Source organism: Enhydra lutris, unplaced genomic scaffold (genome assembly GCF_002288905.1).
Source record: "Enhydra lutris kenyoni isolate GAN:26980312 unplaced genomic scaffold, ASM228890v2 scaffoldscaffold3, whole genome shotgun sequence".
NCBI classification, from domain to species: Eukaryota; Metazoa; Chordata; class Mammalia; order Carnivora; family Mustelidae; genus Enhydra; species Enhydra lutris.
The window spans coordinates 75319273-75335414 of NW_019154087.1; the positions used below are offsets into that span (position 1 = coordinate 75319273).

General features: G+C 46.4%; 1 protein-coding gene across 2 annotated transcripts in view; it reads left to right on the forward strand.

Moving 5' to 3' along the window:
- The window catches only part of LOC111154657 (tyrosine-protein kinase Blk-like), a 66586-nt gene that overhangs the window by 43920 nt on the left and 6524 nt on the right, over positions 1 to 16142 (forward strand). For both annotated transcript variants that reach the window (XM_022514449.1, XM_022514459.1), the window contains exons 2-6: positions 6599 to 6707; positions 8904 to 8955; positions 10966 to 11059; positions 12028 to 12126; positions 13239 to 13342. In XM_022514449.1, coding sequence (XP_022370157.1) covers positions 6600 to 6707; positions 8904 to 8955; positions 10966 to 11059; positions 12028 to 12126; positions 13239 to 13342 — 457 coding nt within the window. In that variant the 5' untranslated portion in view covers position 6599. The remainder of the gene's footprint in view (positions 1 to 6598; positions 6708 to 8903; positions 8956 to 10965; positions 11060 to 12027; positions 12127 to 13238; positions 13343 to 16142) is intronic.

Consider the following 16142-nt stretch of genomic DNA (forward strand, 5'->3'; position numbering starts at 1 on the left):
AACACCAGGCCCTCAGAAACTCCTCCTAAAAAGAGGTGGTAATCCCAGTGGATCCCAGGGCCATCTTTGGGCATCATAAGACTCTGGAGAGCGAAAGTGTCACCCAAGTTGCTCTGGGCGTCTTCTAGTTAATATTTATTTAGCACTCTCTATCCTCTGTACTTTTCCTGCTCTCATCTTGTTGGTTTGCATGACAACCATGAGAGTTATGTACAAGCTGTTAGTCTTGACCTTTAGAAAACCTACATATTTGTTTCACTATCCCAAAACATTTTCCATATGTTGCATTGGAACTTGAGCACGTCAGCTAGTGAAAGAACATTCTCAGCATCAGGGGGGCCGGTGACCGCCTGCTAAAAGCTCAGTCTTGGCAGGGCAACCATTTTTGCCTGGGTAGTAGTGTTTGCACAATTGGTTTAATACTTTGGTGCATTTTTCTCTAATTTAACACAAATAGTCATGGAAATTACGTCCATAATGATGGGTGAGCTCCTAATTTAAAAACATCTGTGAGAGGCTGAAAATAGATGGTGAAGATATGCCAAATAGACAAAACATAATTGAGAATTTCATAACATGGCTTAATTCTGCAGAAAACTGCTCTTTCCCCACAGAACAGCAAAGTCAATTGTTTGATTTTTTTCAGCATTCCCCGTTGAGTACGCTTTTTCAGGAAACCTTTATTTATGAAACAAGGAAAAGTTTCATACCTCCCCATTTTATAGATAAGGAGACTGAGACTCAGAGAGATAAAGGGGTTTCCCCAAGTTCACACGGCCATATGTAGGTAGTTTTGAGCCCAGGTTCCTTGAACCCCCAGCTACCTGCACTGCACCAGGGAGTCGGGAGAAATCTGCCTGAATGTGCCCAAACTCCAGAGGGGCACACAGCCCCCAGACCTCTCCACTCCAGTAGCAACCCCAGAGGTTTCTCCTCTGGATAGAGGGCTTCTGAGGCACCTGGCAGCCCCCAGGGAGAAGACAACAGGGTATCTGAACCTGAACCTGAACTGTGGGTCAAGGGTGAGGGAGCTTCAGGCAGGGCCACCTGTGCACCTGCTTTGAACAGTGAGTTCCAGACAGTACAGGCAGAGAACAGCCTCCAGCTCCTGGCCCTTCCACCTCAGTGTGACCTTAGCAAGCCACCTCACCACTCTTATCTTCAGCCATAAAATGAGGATATTTGTAACCAATCTATCGATGCTTTCATGAATATCAAATAAGTCATATACGCCAAGTGTTTTTCCACCTGTGGACTGCTGGGCAACTGTAAATACAGGGTTTCTAATTTCTCTATTTTTAGTTGCTCCCTCCACCACATCCCCTGTCAGGCTGAGGCTGTGGGCCTGTCAGGCTTTGAGCATCTCCCCTGGGGCAAACACTGACCTCCCTGCTCTGGTCAAATTCTGCACAGGGGGCTTGAATCCATTCCAAATAAACAAACAGAAGTTCCTTGCCTCACCTTCCCATCCTCTTGCTAGCCGTCCCCCACTACACACACATACACACACACTCGCATATGGGCACACTCGCGACATTGATACATGCACAGGTGCACATGTGTACACCCTCTCACCTTCTCTCCCTCTCTGTGTCTCTCTCTCACACCCACACAGACACACAGACTCACACATTTCTTCCACCCATCCTCTGTCCTTCACCACTGGAAAGGAGGCCAGTGTCTTCTCAGTGCAAGAAAACCACCTGGAGCCACCCAGGACATGCATGTGTTACACTTTGGTTTTGCACGGACTTCTGCATTTCCTGGCTCCGCCCAGCCTGAAACTGTTAAAATATCACAGCAGGGGGGCAGCCCCAGCCCCCAGACACAGCTCTAGTCGTCACATGGCCTCCTGAGTAGCTCTAGACTCCAGTCAGTCACTGGGGTAGAGGGACCCATAGAGAACCTATGTATGTATAGAAACCGTGGAAAGTCATCTGTATATACACCGCTAAGGAGGTGAAGGACAAAGAAGTATAAGTAGTGGGTGATTTGATTTCAGGAATTTTACTTTTTGTCAAGTTGTTTAAACACTCGGTTATGTTGTTTAAGTGGACAAAAACGTTTGTCAGGAAGTTTAAAATTGGTGGCAATATGGCTGACCAGATATGGCTGATCATTTGGGCTGTGGCAGAAGCAGAAGTCCAAGTTGGAAAAATTCTAGAAGCTGCTACCTGCTGACCCTTCATTGAGCCAGGAGGTCGGGAGAAGTCAGGAAAGGCGTGAGGCTCAGGCAGCCCTCGTGGCTACTCAGTGGCTGTTCTTAAGAACTGGGGCTGGTCCTGGCTCCAGGCCTTATGCCTCTCTGTTGCTGAACCAGGCACTGGTATTCTCTTTTTCCACTGGTACAAATAATATATGCTTCCTATTAAAAAATTCAAGGAACATATAAAATTATATGAAAGAAGGTAAAAGTTACATGAAGTCCTATCACTTGAAATAAACAACATTAACATTTTAGGAAATATCTTTTTGGGCCACAATATGCACGTGCGCGCGCGCACACACACACACACACACACACAGAGGATTTTTGTAATTTGCTTTTGTTTTGTTTTTTCATTTTCCACCTCCCTTGTCCGTCTCTACCTCCCCCACCAATAATGAAAGTAAACAACTTTGCGTTCGTCCTCCTAAACCTCTCTTCATGTAACATAAAGATGTATGCGTGTCTGCATAGAGGTTACTTTTCTCATTATTTGGTATTTCCAAATATGGAATAATTTTATGCACCTCTGTGCATCTTGCTTTTCTCATGTAACAGCATGTTCTAGAAAAGTCCTCTTAGCTTCACTTGTAAAGGTGTAATACATTCTTTCTAAGAGTTGTATAATATATTAGAGACTTTTAGAGTGCATATTTATTCAACAATTCCCCAAATGGTGAGCAGTTACAGAGTTTTTTTTGTTTTGCTTTTTGTAACTACCAGTATTGCTGCAATAAACATTTTTATATCGCATATATTCCTACATAGTGATGTTCGATTAGTCTCTGAGATTCCCAGAAGTGGGACTGTAAATTTAAAGATATATGTATTCTTTAATTTTAATAAAACTGGAAAAATTTCTACACAGTCAGTAATATTTCATATTTTATTTGTCTGATAAATATCTATTAAGTCCTTACTCCTTGCCAGGCAATTTGGATTCAAAAATGAGTTAAGATAAAGATCCCAGCCTTCACTGAGTGTTGATCCTAGAAATACAATGGGGAAGAAGAGATGAATGAAAGAACAGTAATTATATTAAATACTTTTCTACCACGAATGTATAAAAATGTAATTCTCCCTTGCTTTCCCATCAACAATTGGTATTATCATTCCTTTTATTTTTCCCCAATCTTATTGATGTAATGTGATTATTTTATCTTAATTTGCATTTAATTAAACATTTTTCACATGTTTGTTTATCTAGTGGGATTTGTGTTGGATGAACTGACATTCACAATCTTTATTCATTTTTTTATTGAGTGAGTCGTATGCTAGACCATATTCTTGTTTAATTACATGAGCTCTGTGTATATTATAAATACACATCTATCTGCAGGTTGCCTTGCAAGTCATTTTCCCAATCTATTGCTCAGGTACTGACTTCATATTGATTTCCTTAACTATAGAATACCTTTCACTTTTATAAATTTGTATTTTTGCTATCAATATGTCTTTTTGTCCTTTCAGCTTCTGACTATTCTATCATTGTTCATTGTTATTTCCAAACTCTGGGTCATATATATAGTCTCCTAAATTTTCTTTCAATTAAATTTTTTTAACTTTTTAATATTTTTTCAGTATATGTGGAATTTATTTTTTAATATGGTGTGAGGTAGGGGTTCGATTGCTTTTTCTTCTAGGTAGACAGCCACTTGTTAAATGTCACTTATTAAAATCAACCATCAGTTCTCCTTTGAAGTAAAATGTACCTTTTTCATATATGCAATTCCAAATGCACTATAATCTGTTTGCATGCTTATTATTCTGCTCTATTGATAATATGTCTATTCTTACTCCAATTTTATGCTGTTTTGATTACAGTCTACTTTATCATTATTTTAAAGCTAGATTAAAACTTCATTTGGTCAGAGAAAATTTCAGATAATTTTATCCAATTAAAAATTGTAATTGTTATTAAAACAATTTAATTTAGGGGCGCCTGGGTGGCTCAGTGAGTTAAAGCCTCTGCCTTCAGCTCAGGTCATGATCTCAGGGTCCTGGGATCGAGCCCCGCATCAGGCTATCTGCTCAGCGGGGAGCCTGCTTCCTCCTCACTCTCTGCCTGCCTCTCTGCCTACTTGTGATCTCTATCTGTCAAATAAATAAATAAATAAATAAATAAATCTTTTTTAAAAAGTTAATTTAATTTATATTAGGGACAAGAAAGAGGACATAAGAAAGAGAAGAGGTTGAAATAATTACAAGACAATACTACATAAAACTTTATGGGAACAAACTGGAAAATGGAGGAAATCAAAGATCTATAAATCATATAAATCATCAAAATGGTGCAAGGGAGAGGAAAAATGGGAACTGACAAATTCTTGTAGAAGAAATTGGAAATTTACTTAAAGACCTACTTTTTATAAAAGGACCCCTTGGAGTTCCAAATAGCCTTTAAAGAAGAGAGTCCCAAGGTTATTAAACAGTTCAAGACCATAGGAAAAAGGTGGACAGCTCCCTTGTATGTTATAAAGCCAGCATTATCTTGGTGTTAACTCCTCATACACAGAACCCGTTCAGGAATATTGATTCTCATTTGAAATAAAATATTGGCAAATAGGATCCAACCATGTATCAAAAAGACTAGTGAACTGTAACCAAACAGCTTTTATTTCAGAATGAAGAGAAGTTTCAGTAGCAGAAAATTTATCAACAGAATTCATCACATCAACAAATTAAATTATCATATTAAAAGATACTCAATAAGTACCTGATAAAATTTAATATCAATTCTTTTTTTTTCTCTTTAAAGATTTTATTTACTTATTTGAGAGAGAGACAGGGAGAGTACAGAAGAAGAGTGAGAGGGAGAAGCAGACCATCTGCTGAGCAGAGAGCCCGATGTGACATGAGCCTCAGTACCAATTCTTAATAAAAACCCATAATCCCTTATGCAAAATTCTGATACCAAAAAAAAATCTCTGAAAACTGAAATGTTGGCCCATAACTTTGGTACCAAATTTCATTTAAAAAATCCTGTTCTTTACAAATGTGAAGTATTGCAAGCCCTGTACCCAAGGCATACCTCAACTAAGTATTCATGGATAATTTATTGTGGCTCTCTGTCCTGTATTTAAGATTATTATAGTCTTCCTTTTCTTCAAAGAGATTTGAGGAAAAGTAATATGAGACATGTGCTTTCACCTCTCTGGAAGAAAAGCACCACTGCATTTCATTAAATCTAAGACACCACTGTTTGGAAGGCTAGCATTTATTTTATGTATGACTGACATAGGGAAAAAAGATGCTGCTAATTACTTTATGAACCATCACTAATTAGATGCTGCTAATTACTTTATGAACCATCACTAAAACACATCATGGTTTCAGAGATATTGAAATGTGAAAAAAAAAGGGGGTGCACCTTGGAATCAAAGAAATGCTGTGAACACATCCGAAAGCAGTCAGGAACTCTCCACCAACTGCACGGCCCTTCAGACAAGAGCAGGAACGCCAGGTCCTTTCCTCTAAATGTCTGCCTGTTGGGGATGGGCCAGGTGTGAGGTGGAGTGTAGTAGCCAGTGGTCAGCCAGGACTCCAGAGTTGGCTCTTCAAAGGTTAAGTGACCATGAACCAGCTACGGAACATGTCAAACCTCAGTCTGGGACTGTGATAGCGCCTATTTACGCTTACTTTAAAGTGAAAAGGATGACGGAGACAGGGTTTGTGAAGTTCCCAGTCAAGTGTAAGCCCCTCTTAAAGAACCAGCCCTGGAACGGAGGCAGTGCTGATGTCTTGGTGATGCGGCTGTGGTCTCTAGCATCTTTCCCACTTCCATCATTCTATGATCCTTTACCCAAGAATCTTGGCTGTATTTCTCTCACCTCTAAGGAAGTTTCTCTGAGATTCCTGAGAAGAGGCAATTGGCCTCAAATGCCTGAACCATCCCTGGGCCCTGAATTTATAGCCTCTCACCTGAAAATCTGAGCGGGAAAGAACCTCAGACATGTTCTTACACGGGCTGGGAGAGGAACGTGACCTTCCCATGTAATGCAGACTGTAGCAAAGTGAAGACTAGAACCCAGACCACCAGAATTATCATCAACACTTTCCGGATGCCAGGGCTCCTGTCCCTAGGGCACTGGGGTCCACCCCAGCAGTTTCTGGCAGTTTGCTCAGGCAGATGATCTCTGTGTCCTAAACCCAGTCATTCCTTCTCTCTGGACCTCTTCTTCCTGCTCTGGGGGAAAAAAGACAATACAAGCTTAGCCTGCCAGATCCCCTAAACTGATTCCATGTTCTGATTTTGACTTTCATTGCCCTCCCACTTCCATCCCTCCTCCTCTTCTCTCTAATTGGCCATCCGGAAGGGGCTGGGGGAGCTCTTCTGTACTGAGGCTCTGAAGGCCTACTCACATCACCAGTCTGCTGTGTGTTCTCTGACAGGATGGGAGTGGTGAGCAGCAAAAAGCAGGTGAAGGAGAAGAGTAAGGCCCAATGGAGTCCTGTGAAGGTCAGCACCCAGAGCAAAGATCCCCCACCACCGCCACCCTTGGTGAGTGATGGCTGTTCCCAGCTGGAAAGGGAGGGGGAGGAAGAAGAGCAGAGAGCACATGCTTGTCTCCAGCCAGCACCAGGGCCATCTCTAGATAATTCAGGGCTCTGACAAATCTGCCCCTTGCCCCTGCCACCAAACGTGGCAGCCACCTCATGCTGGTGTGGCAATATAGTAGAAGATGTTTAACAGCCAGAGTGCCGGTGTTTACATTGAATAGCTGTGTGCTTTGAAGCAGGTTACTAACTCCCCTTTGCCTCAGTTTCCGCATCTGTAAAATGGGTATAGTGAAAGTGCCTTCCTGATAGGGAGGTAACAACATGTGATGTATATACAACCATGCAATTCCATAACATACTACCCTTAGCACAGAACGGGGCATGTGTAGTTCCCAGTAATTCTTAGCCAGTTCTCATTTCACAAGGGCAGCCTTGAAGAGAAAAAGAAATCAAAAAGATCAGCTCGAGAAGAGGGTGTGGTGGGAATGGGTCTGAGGCACGTAGCAACGTCTGCTGCCCCCACCCCTACCCAGAAGCTCCTGGACAATAGTCCCCTTCCTAGCACTGCTGCCCACCTTCCAAGGAGTTACTCTCCAGGAACGAGGAACCCTAAGACTAGCCACATCTCTCCAGCAAACCCTTGGCTTCCCGTGGAGCCTGAGATGCTGTTCTGGGCTTGTTTACAGAACACTTAGAACCTTTCCACAGAGGCTACTACATTCCAAAGAGGCATTTTTAGATGTCTGTTTGTGACACTCCCCTCCCCCACCTGGCCACCTATCCCTTTTTGGTTGGGGGCAGTTGGGAGTCATGCCTGGAACCTGCTCTCTTGCTCTCTGCCTCTGAGGGCACATTCAACTGCTCATCAATTTAGTCCAACAGTGACCTGATGGGACGTAGGATTGCTAATCCCATTTCTTAGACAAACAAGGCATTTTATCTGTGTCTCAACTTAGCACAGAACAATGAGATGCTTGTTGAATGAGTGAATGATGGCTCAGATGACTTAGACTGTAATATTGCCAAAGTTACATGCTAATAAGTTATAGAGGCTGGAATGTTTTAAACTTTATTTTTTTAAAGACTATTTATTTATTTGAGAGAGAGAGCGAGCAAGCATGAGCAGGGGCAAGGGTCAGAGGGAGAGGAAGAAGCAGACTCCCCGTTGAGCAGGGAGCCTGACGCGGGACTCGATCCCAGGACCCCAGGATCATGACCCCAGCCGATAGCAGATGTTCAACTGACTGAGCCACCCAGGTGCCCCAGAGTGTTTAACTTTAAAAAAAGAAATCATATGATATATTCTAATTGTGGAGAAAAATTATAAACACTCATTATCCCACTAGCCAGCGATATCCAGAGTTGGCACTACAGAACCCCTGTTCCCAGACCCTATTGTCGATGTTATTTATATTACGTGTTTGTATTTTCAATGGAGCCATACTGTATGTACCATGTGGCAAAATGCTGCTTCAAAATTGTGTTCAATAAATATGGAAGACAAACAAAAAATGCTCATAATATGTCCATCAGATTAAAAGGATAATGAAGTGAATACCCAGCACAGCCCCTTTGGTCTTCAGGAGCAGTGACCATTGTCCCCACCCAAGTCCATCCCTCACCCCAGGCCCCTACCCTGAATGTGTCCATCATTTCTTAGCTTGCCGTGTTGTATCATCACATGTGCATATACTCCTAAAGACTGTTTAGTTTCTTCTGCCGGTTGTGAACTTTTGATTGAATCAAACAGCATGTATTCTTCTGAGACGAGGTTGTCAGATCTCCCGTTACGTCTGTGACCTTCATCCATGTTGATGCGCATATCTGGAGCTCAGAAGTTCCCACAGCGGCGTAGCATTTCCTTGCATGACTGTGCCCCAGTTTGCCTATTTTTCTGTCATTAGTCCTAAGGACGATTTCCACCTTTTACAATTCTTCTGTATTATTGTAGTTTTGCTGGGAGCATTCTCGTGCATGGTTCCTGATACACACATACAGAAGTTTCTCTACAGGGTATATACCTAGGGATGTATTTGTTGAATTTTAGGGAAATACGCCCTACAGAGCCCCTGGGTGACAGGTGCAACAGCCTCCCAGCCCAGGCCTTGGGTTTGGGGGGTGTGGAACTACTGCAGCGTGTGTGTGTGTGTGTGTGTGTGTGTGTGTGTGTGTGTGTGTGTGTGTGTTTCTGCTGCAGGTGCTGTTTAACCACCTGGCTCCTGCACCTCCGGACACGTGTCCAGACCAAGGTAAGAAGGGGCTGCTTTTGAAGCCGAGGCTCTCCAGTCCATCTGCCCTGGGCCCAGGCTCTGTGCAGGCAGAACAGGGGCCCAGCTGGAAGCAGCTTCCTGGAGAGGACGGGGAGGCCCTCCAGGGTCAGAGAGGCAGAGGCTATGGGGGGGAGGCAACTAAACCAGGCATAGCGAGGGGTGTGGCCCAACTCTGCCCCAGGCTTCACCTGCCCCCGGGGGCCCCTCCGGGAACCAAGACCCAGTTCCTGTAACTGAGCCTGGGTGGTTTTTGTGTTTTGTTTTTCAAAAAAGAACTACAAACTATAAATGAGACAAAAAGAAAAATGTTACAATAAATACAAACAGCAAAAAAACAAAACCAAGTTTTCTTTTTTTTTTTTTAAGATTTTATTTATTTATTTGGCAGACAGAGATCACAAGTAGGCAGAGAGGCAGGCAGAGAGAAAGAGGGGGAAGCAGGCTCCCTGCTGAGCAGAAAGCCTGATGCTGGACTCGATCCCAGGACCCTGGGATCATGACCTGAGCAGAAGGCAGAGGCTTTAACCTAGTGAGCCACCCAGGTGCCCCCAAAACCAAGTTTTCAAAGATTCTAACTCAGTCAACTGACTGAGGGCAAGGGCCGATGGGTCTGAGTATTCCCTCCTGCCCTGAGTCTGTTCCGAGAAAGATAGAAAGCACTATCTTTCTCCCCAACTTCCCCACTTTGCAAAGCTGCTGCTGGCCTTCTGACCACTCATGCCACCCTCCCTCACCCCGTCTCTGCTGGTGGGTAGGACAGTGGGGGATCGTGTAATGAGTGACCATGGCCCTCCTGGGTCAGGGGTTTGGAGCCTGGGGAGCGGGTGTGGCTCACAGGATGGTCGCTTCCTTCAGAACTGGCTTGCAGGAGCATGAGGAGCTCTGACAGCCTGGGTCCCTCATGGCCTCACCCGGCATGCACTGAGCAAACAGTACCTACTCTGTCCAAATACTGGGGAGGCTATAAAATTGAATAAGACGTGGCTCCTCAACCTGAGAGAGCTCAGAGTCTGTCAAGCTCCCAAACAAAGTGCTGAAACCAGATGTTTCTCATCCTGGTGTTTCTCATCCTGCTGGGACTCACGATTGATTACCACAAGGCTCGTCCTTCATTTCCTACTTGTGGGGGAGGGGTGGCGGTTCACAGCCCCAGCAAGGAAGCCCTAGGGAAAGCAATAAACTAACTTCCTTCGATGCAAAGACTTGAATCTTAGAACTGGAGGTGGGGGGCATCGTCATCTATTCCAATCCCCTCTTCCCCCCATGGGGAGGTGACTAGCCGTCACACCACACATCGGTGACAAAGCTGAGTCATCCGCTCCCAGGTGATCAAAGTGGTCTCCAAGTGACCTTTTCCAGTGGCTCTTGGCTCTCCAGAGCTGGCAGAAAAGCCCTCCTTACTCGCAGTGGCCATTTGGATGTCCATTCCTGGGACTAGCAGCAAGTCAGGGTACCACCTGCCAGGAGCACAAGGCCACAGTTACAGGTCAAGGTTATAGCAGCCACGTTCCCAAGACCACTACCCTCTTTGGAATAGAGGTAGGAAGGGGCAGTTGAGGAAGGGGAAGAGAAGGGAAGCTGATGTGACTTTGAGGCAATAAGGAATCAGCCAACGCTCATTCCCAAACTTGGGATGGCAGCCTTCAGCCCAGTGCAGCCAATCTCTCTAAATCTTTGGGCTAGCTACTCCCTGAGAGGGTAGCTCTGGCCAGGCCTTAGGGCTTTGATGTGGAGACCAGAAGGGATGACAGGGTGGACTCTAGGGGCAGCCTGTCCTTATTCCCGGCAGCAAAGTTAGAACGTCAGTCTGGTAGACAGGAGATCCCCTGCTGCCTCGGTGAGCGAGAAAGCACACCACAGTTTCCCCTCTGTCCCTGTGTCCTCCTGACCTCATGGCAGCCAGAAATGGCCCACAACACAGACTCACCCAGCCCCTGCCCTCACTCTACTGGGCCCAAGCGGTGCACATCTCTTCCTTGTTCCCTCTAGAGGAGCACTTCGTGGTGGCCCTGTATGACTACAGCTCAGTGAATGACAGGGACCTGCAGATCCTGAAGGGGGAGAAGCTAAAGATACTGAAGGAGTAAGTTCCTGGAATGCGGTCCTGTGGTCAGGGGACTCTGAGCCTCCCTATCACAGTGGGACAGCCAACCAGCCGTCCACCTCCTCACACCACCCCATCCCTGCCCTCCATGAGTATCTCCTCTATCGCTCCACCCCCAGTCCAGTCACCCACCATTTCTTTTTACCTTGACCCAGTTTTCTCCTTCTATCTACTGTTCCAAAGTCTTTCTCACAAGGTGGCTTCCATTCACTATCTCCCATTCCACTGTCAAAATCGTACTTCTCCTTCAAAACTACCTCAAACATCACCTCCTCCATAAAGCCCTCCTGACGGGCACAGCGCTTGCCTGGCTGCTCCGCCACAGGTTTGTGTGTCTCCCTTGCCAGTCAGGACCTCGCACAGGATTCTGCTCATGAAATCATCTTTACTTAATTTCTAGGGCTCCCTCTCAGAAACTCCTCCAAAGTCTGCTCTCTCTCAAACGTCGGGCTTTTTCTGTGGAGCCCGGAGGTTCTGCTTTTGTTCTTGAAGTTCTGCGATGGCCTTGAGCCCAAAGCACAAAAGCCTCGACCTTCTGGGCACACACGTGGGCTGCCCGGCTCCTCCTTTGGGCAGCATCTCTCCTCCTGCTATTGTCTTTCCTGTCTGGTCCCATTTCCCTCACTAAACTCTCAATCTGTCCCATTAACCGAGAGGAAGGCTACTCACGGAAAACAGGGGCCCTCTGACGTGGTCAGGCTGTCTGGACAAACTCTTCCTCTGGAGTCTTCACCAACCCCTTCCTCCCTGGACCAGTCTGTGAGATGCTCAGCAAGTTTGCACCACCAGCCCCCGCCCCACTGAGCAACTCGTACCAGTTCCTTCTCATCTGCCCTCCGTGCATCCTCTGCCTCAGAGATGGGATCGGAGTTGGGGAAGGGCTGTGAGCGCCCCCCAGAGATACCCACAGGAGCCACTATGCCATTTTGGTTTTCCCTCCTCTGTAGAGTTGGAGACTGGTGGTTGGCCAGGTCTCTCATCACTGGAAGAGAAGGCTATGTGCCCAGCAACTTTGTGGCCCGAGTGGAGACCTTGGAAGTAGAAAAGTAGGTGGACACACGGAGGGCCCTTCAAAGCCGAGGCCCACTTGCTGCTTCTGCCCTGGGGGCTGCTGGGCAGGGAGGGGTCGGAAAGGGACTGAAAGGTGAGACTCTGGGAGCATAGCATGGAGGGAGCTAGAAAGGGGCATAACTGGGGCTGCTGGGAAGTGTTATCCACAGACCCAGACAGCCTGGTGCTCAGGGAACCACTCCTCTGTGCTCACCTCACTCTTCCCATCTGTGAAATGGAACTGCTCCTCCCCTGATTTATTTGGATGTAAACGTCCCTACAGGCCTGTGACCTTGCAAGCTAACCTTGAGGCATGATGATCAGCTCCCTCTCCTCTAGGGCCTCCGATGGGCAGGACTTAGGGGTACTCACAGCAGTACTCCCCAGAACCCTCATAACCCACTTCTGCATAGCACCAGTCACTCATTCCCTCCTACAACATGCACTGAACAAACAGAACCCAGACTCTGACTCTGTCCACATGTGGAGAAAGCTGTAGAAATGAGTAGGATGGGGCTTTTTCCCTGAAAGAGCGGAGAGTCTGTTAAACTCGTGAGCAAAGTGCTGGAACTGGGTTAGTGGCCTCACCTGGTATCCCTCATCCAGTGATGGTCGCCCTTGGGAGGGTTCTCTGTCTGGCACTCCCAGGCCTGCACCTCTCCCTGGAACAGTGTGTGGGGTCATGGGCACTAACTTCCACACTGATTGGTCCCTGCTTCAGAGGAACATGGCAGGAATCTGTGCTCTGAGGGTCTCAGCACTTTGTGGAATTCAGACTTGACCTCAAGGAGGGGCTGCTTTGAGGGAAGGTGGTTGGGTACATTTTCCCAGAGTAGAATTAACAAAGGGCACCCAAAAATGTTCTCAGTTCAAGAAAGCAGTAAGTCCATCCGCTGATGGGAAGTAAAAAGAAAAGGGAGCCCAGGGGCCAAAGGGCATTTCATGAATCAAGATGTGAGGAGTGTTGTTATTTCAGGGTTAACCTGAAAAGAGGAAAACGCTATTTTGGGGGGCGGGGGGGTGTACAGCTTAGAAGGGAGGCATGGATAAGAATATTTCAAGGAGTATGGTCGGCCTCTGAGGTTTGCCTGCCTTTTCCCTTTTCCAGATGGTTCTTTAGATCAATTAGCCGGAAAGATGCTGAGAGGCAGCTTCTGGCTCCAATCAATAAGGCGGGCTCCTTTCTTATCAGAGAGAGTGAAACCAACAAAGGTAAGCATGGTGCCCAGTGCACCCTTCCTGTGTAGTCCTCAGGAAGCCCCCCTACCCCACCCCAGGCTGCTTCTGGGAATGCCAACCAGGGGAACCTAGAGGCTTCCGGGCCTCCTGTCTCTCTTTCAGTTCAGGCCCTGCCTGGCCAGCCCATCTAGTGTCCAGAAGCTGGGTGTGAGGCTATGGTGCCAACAGGTCTCCATTGGCTGGGCTGGACATGAACAGGGTGCAAGTAGGAGAGGCAGCTAGAGGGTTGCTCCCACCCAGGCTACTGTGCATCATCTCTGGCTCAGTGGGGACACTGAGGCTGGCGGGGTCTGAAGAGAGGGAGAGACCCAGAGCCATGTTTTGGAATCAAAGGATTTGGGAGCCCATAGACCCCTTAGAAATCATCTCAGCCGAGGCACTTAGAGTCACCTGGAAGGTGACAGAGTTTGGAGAAAGGCCCGTGGCTGGGTATGAAAGACTGGGGTAGCCATTGTGGAGAATGGGGAGCACTCATGGATTCAAACCCCCGTTGACCAAAACATTTCTGCCACCGCCCGCAGTCCACCGGGCTTTCTCTTTCTCTTTCGTTTGGTTTTCTCTCCTTCTTTCCTTCTTAAAGTTACTTTTGTTATGACATATAAAACATACAAAACTTGCATAAATTATAAGTGAGGGTATAATTACAGAGTCATAACAAGGAAACACCTGTGCAGCCACAGCAGAGTGAACATTCCGAATATCCACAGCCCCTCTCACCACTCCACTTGTGCCCCTTTCTGACTCAACCTACCCACCCCCCCCAAGAGAAATCATGGCTATCTCAACTCTTAAGGAAATCCTCTTTTCTTTTTCTTATTTTTTTAAAGATTTTTTTTATTTATTTGAGAGAGAGAGCGCTCACAAACAGAGGGAAGGACAGAAGGAGAAGCAGACTCCTCACTGAGCAGGGAGCCCGATGCCAGTTCTATCCCAGGACCTTGGGATCATGACCTGAGCTGAAGGCAGATGTTTAACGGACTGAGCCACCCAAGTGCCCCAAATTTTAGGGAAATCCTTTCTTGCTTTTCCTTATGGTTTTACCACCCATGTTTCGCGTATTCTTCAACTTGATGCAAGTGGAATCATCCTATTTTTATTTTTGTATGTCTTGTCCCTTCCACTTGACATCGTTTGTTACAGTCTATATTAATTTACTAGGCCTGCTGTAATAAAGTACCAGAAACTGGGGGTGCTTCACAGAAATATATTGTGTCGTGGTGGTGCTGGAGGCTGGCAGTCCGAGATAGAGGTGGCGGCAGGATTGGTTTCTTCTGAGGCTTCTCTCCTTGGCTTGTAGATGGCCACCTTCTCCCTGTGTCCTGACCTGGTCTGTCCTCAGTCTGTGTCCTAATCTTTTCTAACAAGAACACCAGCCATGTTGGATTAGTCAACCCCCCACCCCCGCTAATGACCTTAGTAGTTACTCTTTAAAGATCCCATTGCCAAATAGAGTCACGTTCTGAGCTACTGGAGGACTCCAATATAGGAATTTGGGAGGGACACAATTCAGCCCATAACAGGTACCCTCGTGTTGTTGAGGACAGTGGTCCATTCACATTCACTGCTCTACAGAGCCCAGCATATAAATATTCTGTAAGCTGTTCCTCCTTTCTAACGTTGGGAGACATATGCTGTCTCCAGCTTGTGGCTGTTATGAACCTGCTGCTCTGAACCTTATTATATATGCTTCCTGGTACATATTTGCCATTCTTGGGATGCTGAGCTAATAGCCCCATTTGAAAGATGAGGAAACTGAGTCTTTAAGGGAAGAAATGACTCCCATGAGGCCAACAGTGAACAGGGATCAGAGGATCAGAACCCAAGTCATCTAAGAGACTTTACAAGGTCTACAGTGTGTCCAGTTGGCCTATCGTGAGCTGATGGAGGCAAATTTCCCTGAGTAACACGAAGGAAGCCTTTGTTCATCATGACATGGCACATAAGGACCTCGTACATCCTTGTGACCAATTTTTAACTGGAGGAGAGGTGGTGACAGTGACATCAGAGGAGGAAGGGGAGAGATGATGGCTGGGCTGCAAGCTGGTTCCCTGTGGTTGGGGCAATGAGAGGAGACAGAGGTTCTGCTTAGTGGGAGCACCCCGCCAGCCTTGCCTCCAGCTCCATCACAGCTTGAGAACCACAGCGAGTGGAAGCCCCAGAGCAGCAAACAAGGGACAAAGAGGGCGGCTCATTACACCCTGGGACGCTCGGGGGAGATCCCAATGCCTCCCTGCCCTTCAAAGGGTCAGGGCCAGGTTGAGGAGTAGGGGGTGTGCATTGGTAAGTTGGGTGGTCTATACCACCCAATTTCCAGAAATGTACCAGTGGATAAATTAAATCCATATATATATCTATATATGGATATTGCCATATTGCCACTATTCCATTTTAATGGCAAAGCACCTTTGACCAAGAAGCGATTTGGGAATCACTGGAGATGACATACCTCTTTGTTTTTAGAGAGTATTTCAAACATGTACAGAAGTAGAGAGAATAGTATAATGGAACCCCTGTGTGTAACATTCTGCTTGGACAGTGATCTCTCAGTCAATCCTATTTTCTGTGTATTCCCACCCACCCCTACTATGTTGACTCAAGTCCCAGAATCATGTGATTTCACCCTGGACATGAAGTCTTAGTCATTGTCTATTGCTAAGGTGCCCTCAGAAGAAAGGGACCCCCCCAACCTCAGGATAGAGGAAGGGGTTCTCTAAAGGTGGGGGTACCCCTCTTGTCCTTGCCCACCATGGAGAAGCTAGTCCAAGCTGGAAAT